We start from the raw sequence: 17,775 nt of genomic DNA, 5'->3' as shown, positions 1-17,775 counted from the left end.
TGTCCTCAAGCCGGTCTTAGGGCAGGTGCAGATTTAGCAATACTGCCTTGCGAAGTCATCTGATTGACTAACTTACGCAGCCAACAAAATTACAGCAAGAGATATGGAATTATTTCTTTCCAATTTATTTATCAGCAGGACCAACACTAACACTCTCATACACTGTTCACGTTGGTCCCCACCACTTGTAGATTATTTATTGGATCGGAAGAAAAATTGGTACTAGGATTTAAGCCAAGGTAATATCAGAGAATGCTTCCTTTTCTACAGTATCAATGTGAAGGTGATGTATAATGAGCAGAGAATAAGTATTTCTGTGCAACTGAGCTGAATAACCAATGTTGACTGGATGAAGAAGCATTCTCTAAAGGGGTACTGCAACAATAATTGACAACTGTTTTTGTACTTTATTAGGTATTTTTCTGTAAAAGACAATGTGTACATTAAAAATGTAAAGGATATATATAAAGCTTATGTAAAATAAATTATACCGATACCTGACTTTTCTTCATGGTCCTTCACTGAAATACTATTTTACTCTCATACAATCTCTTTCCAGGGAATTAGAAGTATATCACATCATATTAACCACTCAACTGAATCTTTAGGACTAAATTGAGTCCCTGATTTTCAACAAATACTGTATTGAGTATTCACCAATAATACATTATTGTTCTAGGACATGTGTTTTGTTTTGAAGATACCATAACTACAAACTGCTTACCGGTACAGTATGTATGTATATATATCAAGTCTACTCGAGGTTAACCAAGAAACAAGTCTTAGAAATCAACTCTGAGACCAAAAACCGACTTCGTGTGTTGTACATGTTTTGTTACCGGTACCTATATGAATCTAAAATATGGAATGTTCATTAGGGCAGTCTTGAAACTCAAAAACTAGAACATATTTCTTAGTTTATGTAAGAAATGTGTTTTATGTTCATAATTAGACTTTCTAATTTCAATCAGAAGCACTATGAAATGGATAGGAAGTGGATGTGGGGAATTATTAGCTAATATTCTTTATAAACATTGTTCCTGTAAATAATGGGGAATGAAATGAATTGACTCACGAAAATTAAACTAATTTCTTGAAAAATGTTTAGACAGTTTGCCACTAAATGTAAGGAAACATAATGAACAATGCAGCAAAATTTCGTTTGAAGAAACAATTATGGGATCCCTGAATGATTCAATATGATCCTTCCTAGATGGGATGGAAGTACTACAAGGGTATTTCAGCACAAAATTCTAGTGAAGGTTTTGAATAGAATCATTTACATATGACAAATGTGCTTAGCTCAACATATAACTTAATTTATGACTCCTAATACATTACACCAACATTTGCAAATGAAGGCCGAAACTAATATTCCCTAATATTTGAAATTACACTAATAATCCTTGAGTAAGTTTCTCCTTACTCAACTTTCGGTGGTACAATGTGGCCTTTCCTAATACAAGATACCGAGTGGGTCATAAGTCACCAGGATTTTTTGCTACTTACACGAAGCGAGACCATTTAATTATAATTAAACTGCCCCATAACTTAAAATAACATTTTAATGTGAATATTTTTTATGTATAGCCTTATAATTGGAAACAGTTTCTTTAAATCACATTTTAAGTTGCTTAGCTGAAGAATTTTCTCATATGTTCATTGCGCATTTAGAATCAATTCCTTAATACAGAATGTTTTATGAATAAGTTCCTCATTTCAGAGTTCTTCCGATTGACAATACACCTACCGTACTGAAAAAGGAAAAGCATCTCTTCAATAAATAGTGGATAACAAATTTTAAGAATATATTTGCGATATGCAGAGGCAGGTTATAATGGGGAAGTTCGACCCATGATTGACAGGAATATATCAAAGAATCCTGGCATACTGCCTGATTTAGGTTTAGGCATCATTAGGTACTTGAAAAGTCAAAGGCAGAAATCCTTCAGCAATTCATCTTCTAAATATGCCAACTGAATGAACCATCATCTGAATATAAAACACAACATGCATTTAAAAAAGCATGGAATTTTTATGATCATGTTAAATGAGAACTAATACAGAATATTCATGTACATTTGCTATTTTATTCCATGCTTGTTTCTAAATGTATGTTATGTTTGCTGACAAAGTTACTGAAGTGGTAAAGTAGCTTCGTCATGCCTTATATCACCTTCGTCAGCTTCATCCATGTCTCCTCCATCCTCCAGGTCATCAGCAGTTGCTTCCTGTAAGTAAGCAATCATAAGTATTGAATTTAACAAAGTCCTATTTTGTTCAGACAAAATGAATCTATGGATATTTACCAGAAATTGTAAAATTCTATACTTTTAAAAACTGAAACAACTACCCTCCAAGTATTTACAATAGAACATTCTAGAACTAGATGTGGCCTTTCTTAATACAAAGTACAGGATGGATCATAAGTCACCATAGGATTTCTTGCTGCACAGACAAAAGACCATTTAATTAACTTCTAAATATCCTAACTCGACTATTGGTTAAATCGGAGAGTCTTTAAAGGCAACACTATGCACTAAAGAACTTTTGCATGGCTGAATTTTGAATATATGGACTGAATTTGGAATGTGTGGAGTGTAGAATTTTTTGATGGAATTCTAGCAACTGAAGGAACAAACCATCTCCATCTACATCTGCTATGCTTATCGCACCTTAACATTTGCCTCCACTTTCATGCTAAACAGGGAAGAACTTGTAATTTAAGTTTTGATCACAGAAACGCTAGTAGGATCTCCTTCTGGACAGCTTTTTTATCTCGAGTAGGCAAGCATCTCCCATGCAAATCATGTGTTTTGGCGATTAATGTAGAAAATTTTGATTAGATGCGACTGAATAATACGAGGATAAGTAGGAATTGCAGTCAGATATATGTTATTAATTCATGATATTTTTGTTATTGAAAGTGAGAAAACTGGACTTAATTATCGACCATTTTGATAATATTTTTGGAATAACTGATACCTGTAAAATTTTACTGTATGAATGCAATTATGGAATTATAATCAGCAAGCTTACTCTGAATGAAATATCATTTCAGAGATATCAGCTAGTCACATAAGGTCAGGCACACACCATATCCTTATAAATTGAGTTTTAAATGCATACCTTTTGTGAAGGAGCACCTTTGTTAAGAGAATTTTTATTTCTATCCTGTTATGTGTTTGTAGTGGTTGGTATCCTGACACCCCTCCCTTAAGTTTTGTTTAAAAAAGGATGACAGTCGTGAAGTTCACAAGGCGTGTGTTTTGTTCTATTGGAAGTTCTTTTTGTCAATAATGGTGTTAGGAAATATTCCTGTACAATAAATTTTTTTCCTTATAGATTAAGTTCCAAATTTATTATTATGGAACAACCTTAAACCTTCCTCTCCAAACAATATTTTGGAAAACAGTATCGAATTCAAAATAAACTTTCTGAGAATTATACAAGGAAACATGTTCACACATATTGTACCAGGAACGCACGGTACATGCCGTATTTATTAAGAGTGATGTCGTATAATCACGCGCACCGAGAACTACAAGCTCTATGTGTTAACATCTACCAGGACGAGCCAGCGTGTAAGCAAAACAGCTGTGACGTAGATATAGGAGCAAGGTAGACAAACCCGCCAAATTCACCAACTTGCTTCATGACCTAAAAAAAAAAATGGGTCAGGCTTTCTTGAAATTTTAATTTAGAAAACTTGGGAGATACGCCATTCTGTAGCCAATTACAAGAACGTCTCCAGTATCAAATCTAGAAAATCCATCAAGGGATTTTAGAGTAATTCCACCTTAAAATAATCACGTTATCTGACGACTTGTAGGCCTTTAACATATAAAAGGCGAGGCCACTCGGCAATAGACAAGCCTTCTTCAACAAGGGCTCTGCATGGCCAGACCCTCTGTTATTCTGTTTGTCAACAGTAGAGTCAAGTGACAACGTAGTAATAATTATCAAGCGTGATGTGTAGGTTATCGTGCCAAGAACCTAACTCATTATAATTCTCGAACTATGCAACTTAATTTTTCTCTGATCAGAAACCAAGTGAAGTGTAACTTATTCCATTGCTATGCAAGTCTTATATTATTTCAGTGACAGATTTTAAAGGCAATTAAAATGTTTATTGTGATAACACTGATAACACACGTGTTGGCCTATTTCTTGCAATTCAACACTTACTTGCTCCTTAACTGGTGATAAATTGAGTACGAAGAACTGGGCCAACCACACTGTTAAAAGTGAGCGACGTAAACTGATAGCAGTTTCATAATTTTCAGTGGTAAATAATCATGAACTGTGTTTCATCATTTCGTTTCTTAAATCAATGCTATTCGCATTTTCAACTTTTGAAGTGACAATTCAATAATTTCTATCTGCAAGTGTCAAGTGAAGTTTTTGGCATATTTCATACTATGTGTTGTGCGCCTACATCAATTGTAGTTAGTTTTTTGTGTCAAGTGATTTAGTACATGTCTGGGGACTGTACGACTGTGGACACTCAAAGTTAAATCCAGAGTGATTACCCTGTATCAAGATCGCTGCAGACCTTTGAGAAATTCTTGAAAGCAATTCGGGAGATGGCGGTTCACTGCACCAAGATGATATGAATTTCAACTTGCCAATATTTTTGAATAAATTGAATATTCAAAATTACTCCACTTATTGTAGATTGAACTGATCCTTCTGTACAAGCCCTAGCTATTTTTGCCTAGGAAATTCCTTGAGGACTTCGATCCATGCTCTTAATCAGGACGGGCTATCTTACTGGTACAATATAGAGAATTGACATTTATGTCAGTCACAGAAACTTTGGAACGAATTTAGTGTAATTTATTCTTAGGCCATGTTTTACGTACAGTATCATTGTAATTGGCTAGTGTTCCTTTAACCTATCATGCAATTAGAATTTTCAATTTACACCCACCACAACTTTTATGCAATACATATTTTATTGCTGAAGTGTATTGTAAATGTCAGCCACATGTGTAATTGATCTATACATAAAATGTTCACCTCCGTAGCGTAACTTAGCATCATTATCTGCTGTCCTTGGTGGCCTGGGTTTGATTCCTGGTACTGCCAGAAACTGAAGAATGGCAAGAGGGCTGATATGTTGTTAAAGTGGTATCTGTATGCACAGATATTGAAGATTATGACTAATTGGGGGCATACCTGAAAAAGCTGCAAAACCTCAGGATGAGGACACCAGTTTACTTTGTATAAAATGCCCTCCCAAACAAAACTGTTATATTTATTTATTTATTTATTTATTTATTTATTTATTTATTTAGGCCTTCATTGGACTATTCTAGCCAACTTTATACAAAGGCCTTTCCTATCCCATCGTCGCCAAAAGACCTATCTGTGTCGGTGCGACGTAAAGCCCCTAGCAAAAAAAAAAAAACTTTATACAAAGAATTTTTCAGTTTCCTGTCAGCCCAGTACTTTTTCATTCTCTCTGATCTTATCCTCCTTTCTTCATCAGAAATCATCCTTCCTATTGTCTGTTGATTCTGATTTGCAGTCTGGTTTGTTTGTCTGAGTTTCTTGATTTTGTCTGTTTTGTTTCTTAGGTCTTCCACTGTAATTTGTAGTTCATCCATATCTTCCTTGATTTCTGTAATCCACTTAATGTTGCACTTACTGTTCCATAATTTTTTCTATTATTCTCCTGATGATCCTGTTCTCTGGTGTCCTGATTAGATGTCCAAAAAAAAAAAAAAAATTCATTTCTTCCTGATTGTGCTCATTACTGGTTCTATTTCCTTGTAGACTGTTTCACTAGAAGCTACTCTCCAGTGTACATCTTTTTGGTATGATTTGTTGATGCATGTTCTAATGATTCTTCTCTCTATCTTGAGTATTTTGTCTATTTGTGCAGTGTTAGTTTTGAAGATGGTTTCGCTTGCGTAAGTTATTTGTGGTTGAGTGACTGTTTTGTAATGTTTTAATTTTGTTGCTATTGACAGACCCTTTTTGTTGTAGGTATTCTTGGTAACATTGTGCTCTGGTCAGTTTATTCTGTTATGCCATACTGGTTTTCATTGAGGTTATATGTTATGATTTCTCCCAGATATTTAAATTTATCTACAATTTTGATTTCTTGGTTTCCTATGGCAATTTTGTTTATGAGTGGTGGGTCAGTAAACATGATTACCGTCTTTTCAAAATATATTCCAAGACCAATTTTCTGTGCTATTTCCTGTAGTGATATAACTTGTCTGGTTTCCTGAATATTGTTGGACAAGAGAGCAAGGTCATCAGCAAAACCTAGGCAATTTAAACTTATGTTGTCTTTGGGTCTTCCAATTCGGATGTTCTTTGGGTTTCTCTTGTACCATTCCCTCATATATTCCAAGGCACAGTTGAACAGCAGTGGTGACAAGCAATCTCCTTGTCTTAAGCCTGTTTTTGTGATGAATGGCTCAGAGAATTCCCCTCTGAACTTTACTTTTGATTTAGTGTTGGTTAAGGTGAGTTCAATCAATTTGATTAATTTTGGATGGAGCCCGAAATTTCTTAAAATTTTCAACATTGAAGGTCTATGGATACAGTCGTAAGCTTTTTTAAAGTCCATGAAGGTTATTGCAAGAGGTTTGTTTTGCTTCTTGTAATATGCTGTGGCTAATTTTAAAGTGATTTTTTCTGCACAGCTTCTCCAAGGTCTGAAGCCTCCTTGGTATTCACCTAATTCTTCCTCTAGTTGCTCTCTGATCCTCCTGCATAGGATTCTGGAGAAAATCTTGTATGTGCAGTCTATGAGAGATACCTCTCTAATTACCTGGATTGCTTTTATCTCCTTTTTTGTGGAGTGGGTGGATTATGGCTGTGGTCCAATGTTCGGGGAACTTTTCTGTTATCCAGATTTTTGTTAGGGCCATGTGTAAGGATGTTCGAACTGTATCACTGGCATATTTCCACATTTCTGCGAAAACTGTCTTCTCCACATGCCTTATAATTTTTCAACTCTTTGAGAGCTGTTTCCACCTCTTGGATTGTTGGGGGGTTTATGAGTTCAGGCGGGGTTTTGATGGGCGTGTCTGTATTAATTGCTAAAAGTTCCTTGGGTTCTTCACAATTCAGAAGTTTAATGAATGCTTTTGCCATGATTTCGGCATTTTCCTTGTCATGTGTCGTTTTTCCATCCTCACTTTTCAGCATTAATGTGGGAGGGGCAAATTTTTGTACTTTCCTTCCAAACATTTTGTAAAAGTCTCTGGAATTGGTTTTGTGGTAGTTTTCTTCTAATGAGTTAATTAGATCTTTCTGTGATTGTCTTTTGGTTTGCCTGATAATTTGTGTGAACTTTTTCCTGATATTTTTGAGGTTGGTTGCACTTTCTTCTGTTTTGTGCGTTTCAAATTTTAACCATGCCTGATGTCTTTCTTCATGAATTTTGTCACATTCTGAGGTCCACCAGGCATGTCTTACATGTGTTCAACGGAGCTAAATTTTCCGCTTGTTGCCTGAGAATTGGAACCAGTTCTTCTAAGTTATCTGTCAGTTTTATGTTTTGTGTGACTTCTCTCTATTTATTATTCCTAATTAATTGGTGTGGATCAAAGTTCCTCTTGTTTATTGCATTTTGGTTTCTTTTTTAGTGGTGTGAACTTAATTTTGATTTTGACTATGTAATGATCTGAACCTATATCTACTCCTCTTCATATTTTAACATTGTAGATTTCTCTGTGGAAGGTTTTGTCCATAAATACGTGATCCAGTTGCCATTCTCCTTTTCTCCAATTAGGATGTTTCCAAGTATTGTTGGGAGATCAGAAGAATGCACATGGCCGGTGAGGCACGGGGCGAAGGGGTTTTCACCAGCAGAGCCAGTGACGCAATGGTTATCATAGCAACTCCGCTACTACCCAGGCGAATTTATATTATCTTCTACTGGCAGCTCCTCGCTCTTGTCACTTGTAATCCAGCAAACTGCAAAGTGTGAGTCAATATTTTCGTGTCGCAGATACGAGCCGATCTGTCTGGGCAAAACAGGAAGTTCGTGCTTGCAGGCCACATTCCTCATTCTCACATTCTTCTCATCTCTACACAGTAGGTGGACTTTGAGATTAGTTTGTGTTCTCTGCAGAGTTCAACAAGTCTTTGATCATTCTTACTTGTATGTTTATGTGGAGCCCATTTCCCAATGATATCTTGGTATTTCTTTTCTCTTCCAAGTTGGGCATTGAAGTCCCCTAACAGGATCTTAACGTTGTTAATATTTATTTGGTTTACAGTTTGGTCAAGGAGATCCCAAAACTTTTCCACTTCTTTCCTAGTCTTTATTAGAAAATTCTTATTAGTTGGGGCATGGGCATTTATGATTGTATAAATTTTGTTGGATGCTTTTAAACTCAAAGTTGCAATTCTAGGTGAGATGGCTTGAAAATAGATTATCGAATCTATTATTTTCACATTGACGATAAACCCAGTTCCAAATTGGGGGCACTGTTTCATAACCCTTAGTCCAGGTTTCCCATTGTAAATTCCGTAGCCTTGAGATTCGAATGGATCTTCTGTAGTATTTATCTCCTGGAGTCCTGCTACTAAAATTTCTTGTTTATCTAATTTGTCCATCAAGTTCTTTAGTTTTCCTGTTTTAAGTAGAGAATTAATATTATAAGTTGCAATGTAGTTTATCTGATGTTGTTTGATCCTATTCTTGTGTGCTGGCATAGGAATGGGCAATTGCCAATGCTCCGACTCGATGTCTTCAAGGTGGCTACCCACCGAATGCGATATAGCCTTCTCCTGCTTTCTTGGACAGGACGGTGGAATTTTCTTCCTAAAAGACCTTTCCAGGGTTGACTTTCAAAGGTAGTTAACCTTGGGTGGAGCAAGCTCCGATTTACAACTGTGGTTGTTAACCGCAGAGGGACAACCCCAGATGTTCAGGGTTCTGGGTTGGCATTTCCTCCTAACCCAATGAGGTATTGTTTTTCCGCCAATACTTGGGTGGCTGATTGCAGCGATTTCCCACTGGGCGATGGGATCGCCACGTCCCTATGCCAACAAAACTGTTATATTAAACAAGAAACAATATTTTAGTCTAGTTCACTGAATGTTGTTTTAATCCTGAAAATAATATAGCTGTAGTTAGAAAACAGCGTCTCATGTAAACCCAGACTGAACGCACTGTGTGTGTATTCGGCACTATGGTAGATGCAGTATGGGAGATCGCGCATATTTCTTGACCTACAACCTGTGACAAAGTTTGGTGAATAGTCCTGTAGTGTCAACGTAGATGAACAATGCATGACGGTGACCTTACCGTCCTTTGAAGTAGTTCCCTCCCATAACTATGCACTGCTGAGATTGGCGATACATGTCCTGGAAACTTTGTAAGAAGGCTTCCTTTGGGATGGTGTTCATGTTTCGTTGGATGTCAGGAAAATAGTCAAATCTCTCCTTTCAAAGCAAATTTGATGCGTGACTTCAGCTCTGACCTGTTTCCGACAAGGGGATTCCGGAGAAAGCCACTCCATGCTTTGCCATTTCATTTCAGGGTTTTACGTGAGACACCAGGTTTCATCCTCAGTGACAATACAGTTCAAGAAATTTGGTGTCCCATGCCGTTTCGACAAAATCCTGTGAAGCCTATAAACGTGCCTATCCTTATCGTCAGTCAAGTGATGTGGCACAAGACAAGAACCCGTTATTCTCTTCGCTAACTTCTGGGTAACAATTTGTCGCATGGATTCACGGTTAATCTGCAGTTCATCTGCTATCCTGCGCACAGTTAATTGCTGATCGTTCATGATTAATGTCCTCACCTTCCCAATGTTTCCGTCACTGACTGCTGTCGCCGGTCTTCCGTTTCAGGGGTTGTCAGAAGCACTTACCCAGCCTCGTCGAAAACAGGCGGACCACTTTTACACACACTTCAAGGACAGTGCTTGATCTTCATAAACACGTACCAGCATCGCATGTGTTTCTTTCGGTGTCTTGCCAAGCTTAAAACAAAACTGTACATTGATCTTTTGGTCGTTCACATTCCTGTTCGCAGTTCAGAACCAATGCACTAAACATGCACTGTGTCTAACAGGTCTTACACGGCACACACACGACGCTCCACTAAACAACGTTGGAAGCAGGTGATCAAAACCTGCTGCTACGCAGGTGCAGCATTGTGTTTCGCCAATGTTGGCGGATCGACCGTTCTGGCTTCATTCCCCAAACTTTGTCATAGGTTGTATAAGCAGCCTGCTCATGTTTGACCTGGCAAGTATGAGTCGCCAGTCTGAATCAAAGTTGTTAACATGGTGAGAGTTATCATTGCAACACCGTATTTTCGTATGAAAATGTTATTTTAAGCAAGAGTTGGCCCGACGGGTATGCGATGTATTTGTTCAGCAATTCACAAACACAGATTCACATACTGTAATTGCAAATTTGAAACTACTGTCTCAATGGTCAATAAGAAACGTGTGCACACAGACAGTTTTAAGAGGAAAATCTGGATGACATTGGTGCGAATCTTTAATGGTTACCAAATAAATAATTTGCAAAATTAGCACAATGAGTAGGTGTTTTGGGTTCTTCTGCACACAGTGCTACAAAGCTGTTACATATCAAGCCATACAGGCTTATACAGGCCCATTGTTAAAATTCTGCTGATCCAGCCACAAGAGTTATTGTGAGTGGTATCTTGCATCACTATGATCGTTTATTCAACCTACAGCTTGTGCTCTTTTCAGATGAGGCCTGGTTTCATCTTAATGGTCATATGAACAGTCAACTATTGGTGTGTAGAAAATCCTAATGGTGTTGATGAAGTCCTTCATTAGGATAGGAAGCTTTGTGTTTGGTGTGCTGTCAGTGCAATACGAATAATTTGGCCTACTTTTTCGAGATGACTGTAAATGCAGACAGGTACCAAGATGATAGATAGATAAGAAATGGGTGAGCCCTGTTTTTGCAGAGCTCCACACGTAGGTCTATGAAGACCCTTTGTGCCCCTTGAACGGGTTTGCCTAGTCCAGCCCTAGTGCTCCTATAAAGGATACCAGTGTCCAGATTTTGGCGTTCCTGATGTCCTCCAGGCTCACAAAGTGTGAGCCCAGGTATCGATGTCTAGTGCTTGCAAAAGCCTCGCACTGACATAACACATGCGCGGAGGTCTCCTCCTCCTTACCGCATCTTCTACACATCGGATCCTGGGTGATTTTCATGATGTGTAGGTGTCTCTGTAAGGTATTGTGGCCTGTTAACAGTCCAACTACCATTCTCATTCTGGTCCTATTCAAATTCGTTAGGACCTTTTTATAGCTTTGACTAGGCCCTTTGATAAGTTCACGTGCCTGTCTTGCTATGGTTAACCTCTTCCAAATATCTAGGCGAGACTGGTTTATCCATTGGGATATTGCCAGTCTCACACTTCGGAGTGACACTCCCAGGAAGGGCTCTGGTCCTGTAAAGGAACCCACTGAACCCTGTTTCGCTAGTTTGTCAGCTTCTTCATTTCCACTGATTCCTGTGTGCCCAGGAACCCATAGTAAGGTAACTGAGCTAAGCTCACACAGCTGATCTAACATCCTTTGGCATTCCCATACCAGTTTTGATGTTTTAACTGCACATAGTGCTTTTAACGCTGCCTGGCTATCACTACATATAGTGATGTGTCTTCTGTGTCCAGGCATTTTCCATATATTTAAAGCACAGGCTAGTATTGCGTATACTTCAGCCTGGAAAACAGTAGCATATTTACCGATAGGAAGGGAGAGCCTTGTCTTAGGCCCCCAGACCCCGGCGCCTGTGCCCGCCTCCGTCCGCGAGCCATCTGTGTACCATGTACAGCCCCCAGACTTAAGACGGGCCCCAGCGTCCGCGGCCCACTCCTCCCTTGTGGGTATCACTGTGAATTTATAATTCAAATTAAAGCTAGGCTTCATCAGATCCCCGATCATCATTGTCATAGGGCAAGTCTGGTGAAGCCTTGTAAGAATAGAGGCATGACCTCTATTCGGGTTTTTGAAGGACCATCCTCCGAGTGACCAAAGGCGATAGGCACTCATTCCCGCTATTACCTTAACATATAAATGTAAGGGGGTAAAACCTAGGATGGCCTCCATTGCACATAATTGTGTAGTATCCAGTGCCCCTGTTATTCCTAGACACGCAAGTCTTTGGACACTGTTTAACTTGGTGCTCACAGTTTTACTCTCTGAGCCTGGCCACCAGACTATAGATGCATAGGTGATCGTGGGCCGTACAATGGAGATATAGAGCCACTGGACCACCCTAGGTCTTAGGCCCCAAGTCTTCCCGACGGCCCTGCGACAGGCCCACATAATCTTGCAAGCCTTATCCACCTTATGATCTATATGTTTCTTCCAACTCAGTCTTGCCTCAAGGATTACCCCTAGGTACTTAACCGAGGTTGTCTTAACTAATTTTTTTCCGAATAGGAAAGGCTCTGACAGTCCGTCTAGCCTCCTCCTCCTCCTGGTAAATACCACAAGCTCCGTCTTATCGGGATTAACCGACAAGTCTGTCTCGTGACACCATCTTTCCACCCTACGTAGAGAGCTCTGTACGAGTTCGGAAACCGTACTGGGGAAATTTCCTACCGCCATCAGGCTTATGTCGTCTGCATAGCCTTGGGCGTATATTCCTCCAACATTTATCCTGGTAAGTAGTTCGTCCACTACCAGACACCATAATGTTGGTGATAATACTCCTCCCTGTGGACAACCCCTGTCTATATTAGCTCTCAACATTACAGCGTTGAGAGTAAACAGAACTTGACGGCCCTGCAGTGAGGCCATAATCCATTTTATGAGCATACTGCTCACTCCTCTTCTCTCTAGACTACGTTCTATGGAGCCCAAAGATGTATAGTTAAAGGCCCCTTCTATATCTACGAATACAACCATAGCAAGTTGTTGCTGATCCAAGGCACTCTCCAGCCTAGAAACCAGCTGGTGTAGTGCCGTCTCAACCGACTTCCCTGGTTGATATGCATGCTGATGAGAATGCAGGGGAAAGTCTCTTAATACTTTCTCCCTGATATGTCTATCCACCAGTCTTTCCAAGGTCTTAAGTAGAAAAGACCTTAGACTAATGGGTCTATAATCCTTAGGTCTAGTATATGAAGACCTTCCGGGTTTAGGTATAAATGCCACCTTCGCCTGACGCCACAAGGAGTACACGTACCCCATAGTGAGACAGGCTCTAAAGATTCTGACCAGGTGTGGTAGAAGGACCCCCCCCTGTCTCCCGAAGAAGCGCCGGGAAGATCCCATCCACACCTGGGCTTTTGTAAGGGGCAAAGGATTCTAATGCCCACTTAACCCTTCTTGGGGTAACAATCTCTGCGGCTTCCCTCCAGCCACTTTTATCGGGTCTGAAGGATCCGCTCGATTCTACCTCACTATTCGTGATTACCGAACCTGGAAAGTGGGCATCAAGCAGTAAGCTCAGGGTCTCCCCCTCTGTGGATGTGTATCCACCAGAAGGAGTCTCCAGTGAGCCCAGCCTTGCCCTTCTATCCAAGGTTAAAATTTTATGAAGCCTTGCCGCTTCATGTTGACTTTCAATGGAGTCACAAAATTGTCTCCAAGATTTCCTAGAAGCCTTCTTGACTTCTGACTTGTACCTTCTTTGTGATTCTGTGTAAGAATCTAGGCTTTCTTGATCCTGAAGTTCCCTGTATTTATTCCAGAGCCTTCGTGTATTTCTCCTCAGGTGTTCAAGATAACTATTCCACTTGAAGCTTCCTGTTACTCTTTTTGCCTTAACAATAGGGCAGTTTAATTCATAGGAGGTAACCAGTGTCCGTGTGAGAAAACTCACACTGAGCTCCAGCTCCTCTGTTTTTAATTATATTTGAGGGTCCTCCCTCCAGTCCCCTCCTCACGTCCTCCCTAAAAGATATCCAATCGGTTCGTCTAGGGTTTCTGTAAGACGGGATCTCGATGGAGCCCTCTATATAAAACACAATGTGTCTATGATCTGACAAGGAAGGCTCCAAAGAGACCTTCCAGTCTTTAAATTCCTGCATGATTCCCATGGAACCCAGGGTAAGATCTATGATCCCCTCGCTCCTATTATTAATGAAGGTAGGGGTATCACCAATATTTATGATCTCAAGATCAGTTGTACATAGAAATTCTATGAGGTGCTCTCCCCTTCGGTTTGTATTTTTACTTCCCCAAATGCTATGATGAGCATTGGCATCACATCCTACTACGAGGTTTAATCCTTGTTTCCTACAGTATATCACCAGTCTCTTGAACTCCTCCGGCGGGGGTGGAGATTCAGAGTCTCCTGGGAAATATGCAGAACAGACAACCAAGTCTCTTGGCTGTCTGCCCTCTTCATATCTCATTAGGACTGCTACTAGGTCTCTAGTAATGAAACCCGGTATAGCCCAAGCGTTATGATCCTTAACTAGTATACATGCTCTAGGCTTCTCCTCTGCTATTCCACTGAATAGAGTGAAACCTGCACAATTTAGTCCCATGATATGTCCCTGTCTAAGCCAGGGTTCTTGTATCAGGGCGACCGAAAACCCGTCTTTCTGGATACTTCTATTAAGTGCCCTAGAGGCCGCTATACAATGTTGTATATTTGCTTGTATGAAAGTAATCATTCTTTACTTTCATAGAATACTTTACCTTATGCGGTCTCCGGAACTTGCAGCTCCGTCTCCCGTGATGGATCCTGGGGCTTGGCTGGCCCCGGTTCCTGTCCGGGCTCCAGCTCTTCGCCCCTGCTGGTCTCGGTTTTATCTGTGGTGGGGTTGGTCCTCTGCTTGTCACGCTTGCCCTCCACTAATGTGAAGGTAGCCACATGCACCCCGCAGAAGATCTTCTTCCCCACCACTTTCTCCACATCCCTGGAGTCCATGCTGACCACAAGGCGGACGCCTCTCTTCTCCTCCTTGCGGTCGTAGACCCTCCAGCTGGCGGGATTTAAGCCATGGTTCTGGCGTGCCATTCTTCCCAAAAGGACGTTATTGTCCTTTGGTTGTCCTGGTATCCAGACCATGACTCTCTTGTAGGAAAGGAGTTTGTCCATGCCCACAATTGTGAGCCTGGCTCCTTCCCACGGTTGTATACCTGTAACGAGGCTAGAAAGCCATGCTACAGTTTCATTGTTCTCCGCTATGATAACGGCCGCACCCCTTGACAGATAGCAGTCCAGGAACTGAGGCTTAATGGGCCCCTGCTCCGGAAGCTTGTCTATCAGATTGGTGAAAGCCTCTTCCACAGCTTCCACCTGTTTCTCGGATAGCTGCTGGTCAGGATATCCCACAGGTACTATGGCCATCCTGATCCCAGCTTTAGCTATCCTGGCGTACTCCACTTTGGGTCTCTTGCGGGTCTGCCGATCTTCTTCTGGGGTTGCCCCCGACAGAAGTCGTTTACCCGCTGGCATCTTAGTGGGTGGGGTCCTCTGTGCCCTAGAAGCAGAGCCCTTTTCAGGGTCCCGCCTCTTGTGCCCATTGGATCCCTCCACTGTTGTCGCTGTTGTGGTAGTAGAAGTCCCCTCAGCCCCAGGAGTTAGGCCTTCTTTGGCCTGCTCCCGGGCCCTTAAGGCCTTCTTGTATCTCCTCTTTTCAGCGCCAGAGCGCTGTTTCTTCTTCTTCACCTGCAGATTGCCCATCTCTTGAGTGAGCCCTCTAACTGTTGAAGTCGAACTGTCCGAAGGTATCTCCGAAGAGTCCCCTTCGGTTGTTGTTGTGCTGGTATTTCTCTCTGAGGCCCCAGAAGAGCTCTCCGGTTTATGGGTGGCTACGGAACTCATGTAGGTCCCACAAGTAGCTAGGGAAATATATGTCCGCCCAGGCAGAGCCCCGCATACCTGGGTAAGGCTACTTACTTCGAGAGGGCGCCAAGTATCTCGAAGGCTCCGTTCAAGACACATCTCCCATGTGCCATGCACCCCATCGGCACGGGTCGCGTTACACCTTAGGGATGGGCGGTGCTTTAGCTTCCTCCTCCTTGTATGCCGAACGGTTACCCAATAGGGCTCCATTCGGCATCGCAAGAAAGGAGCTACTAGTCCCCCTCACCGTGAAGAGGATCTTCAATTGAAGAGGGTAACCAAGGTTAGCCCCCTACAATTGTAGAAGCACACACGAGGGGGACCAAGATGATATTTTGACCATTCCTCCAGCAGTTAATGGAGGCAAAATTGCATGGATGGTTTCAACAAGATTCAGCCTCTGGTCATACAGCAGAAGATTCTCATCTTACAATCTCTGAAGTGTTTGCAGACAGTGATCTGTGCTGGTCTATTGCCCCCTCGTCCTCCAGATATAACAGACTTTTACTTGTGGGGTAAACTGAAAGAGAAAGTGTATCTAACAAATCCTCACACACTGGAGGAACTGAAAGAAAATATTTTGGTTGAAATGAGAAACATTATACTGGCAGAACTGTTCGTATCAGCAAGAATGAGGTTAACAGATATAATGCCTGAATAACTCAGGAAGGATGACATTTCCAGCATCTTTCATAAGATACGATTTCATACGAGATTGTATACACGCTTAAAGCTGGGCGGCTTCACGTGACATAAGTTTCGTTGAGGCAGATGCCATAGTGCAGAGTAGAAACAGTGCGCGGTCTGGTTTTCTATGAGAGACGCTGCAGTAGTAAGTACAGCATATCATTTCAATAAATATTTTCTCTTAATTATATAATTAAATAACTTTTATAAGCATATTTTGGGTGCATCCTTTATCACAACTAACTATGTATTCGCAAGGCTGTGCAAGGGATTTCTGCTAACAATACATACAAATTTGATTTTTTTTTGCTAGTTGCTTTACGTCGCATCGACGTATCTTATGGCGACGATGGGATAGAAAAGGCCTAAGAGTTGGGAGGAAGTGGTCGTGCCCTTACAAATCTGAATAAACCAAGGAACAGACTAAAGCTTCAGGTAGCAAATATGTGTAATACACAATTCAAAACAATTAGGGGAACATGTTTTGTAACATCTGGCATTTGAACGTTAATTTGGTAGATGGAGTTCCTATGGTCGTACAGCATACCTTGAGACCTTAGCTACTCAGGGTATGTCAAATCGAAGTTATCCTCCATCTGTAGGCATAGCCATGCATTGAATCGTCAGGTGACCCCTCAAAACAAAGTGAATAGTGGTGCGCCCGTGCGTCGTGAGGTACACAGACTACTGCGGTCATTTGAGCACGATGTACGTAAATCAGCACATTCCATGAGACAGAGACATCTTAACGAGGTTCAAGTTACAAGGACAGTCACTTTGATCTAGGAGGGATGGACTTTTCGTCTAGTTGCTGTGGATCTCAATGTCTCTCCGTCAGTTATTCACCGCTTGTGGAAATGCTACAGTGAGACAGGCCAGTTCACAAGGAGGGATGGACAAGGTCATGGATGCACGACAACCCCACAGATTGACCGATATCCGACCATCTGTGTGTTGCGCCATTGTTCAGCAATGGCCAGAGAACTGTAACATGACCTCAGGAGGGTTACTGGAGTCACGGTGTCTGACCAGCAGTGGCGGTGGGCTCACATGAGCACATGAACACCCGGTTTTAATACACTTTTACACATTCATGGATAATTTAAAACTTCCCTTTCTTCCGACCCAATTTCGACAATCTATCGAAAGTATTTGACTTATATCAAAGCTCTGTTACACCGACAGTTGTTCGTTTTGAATTACAGTGCAGCGAGCTCACTGGACAATGCGCTATTGTGCTGAAGACTATACGCATGTGCAAAGCAGATGCTGTCATGGTTTATGCACTGATATTCCCATTAGCGAGGA

At 41.1% G+C, this 17,775-nt stretch overlaps 1 protein-coding gene across 2 annotated transcripts in view; it reads right to left on the bottom strand.

The window, feature by feature from the left end:
- Positions 1–393: 393 nt before the first annotated feature.
- LOC136875663 (tubulin beta-1 chain) overlaps positions 394–17,775 on the bottom strand; it is a 97,084-nt gene continuing 79,702 nt past the window's right edge. For both annotated transcript variants that reach the window (XM_067149209.2, XM_067149210.2), the window contains exon 6: positions 394–2,231. In XM_067149209.2, the coding sequence (XP_067005310.2) occupies positions 2,136–2,231 (96 nt within the window). In that variant the 3' untranslated portion in view covers positions 394–2,135. The remainder of the gene's footprint in view (positions 2,232–17,775) is intronic.

Source organism: Anabrus simplex, chromosome 6 (assembly GCF_040414725.1).
Source record: "Anabrus simplex isolate iqAnaSimp1 chromosome 6, ASM4041472v1, whole genome shotgun sequence".
Lineage (NCBI taxonomy): Eukaryota > Metazoa > Arthropoda > Insecta > Orthoptera > Tettigoniidae > Anabrus > Anabrus simplex.
The sequence above is the reverse complement of the archived record's forward strand: the minus strand, read 5'-3'. Positions and strand labels throughout refer to the sequence as shown.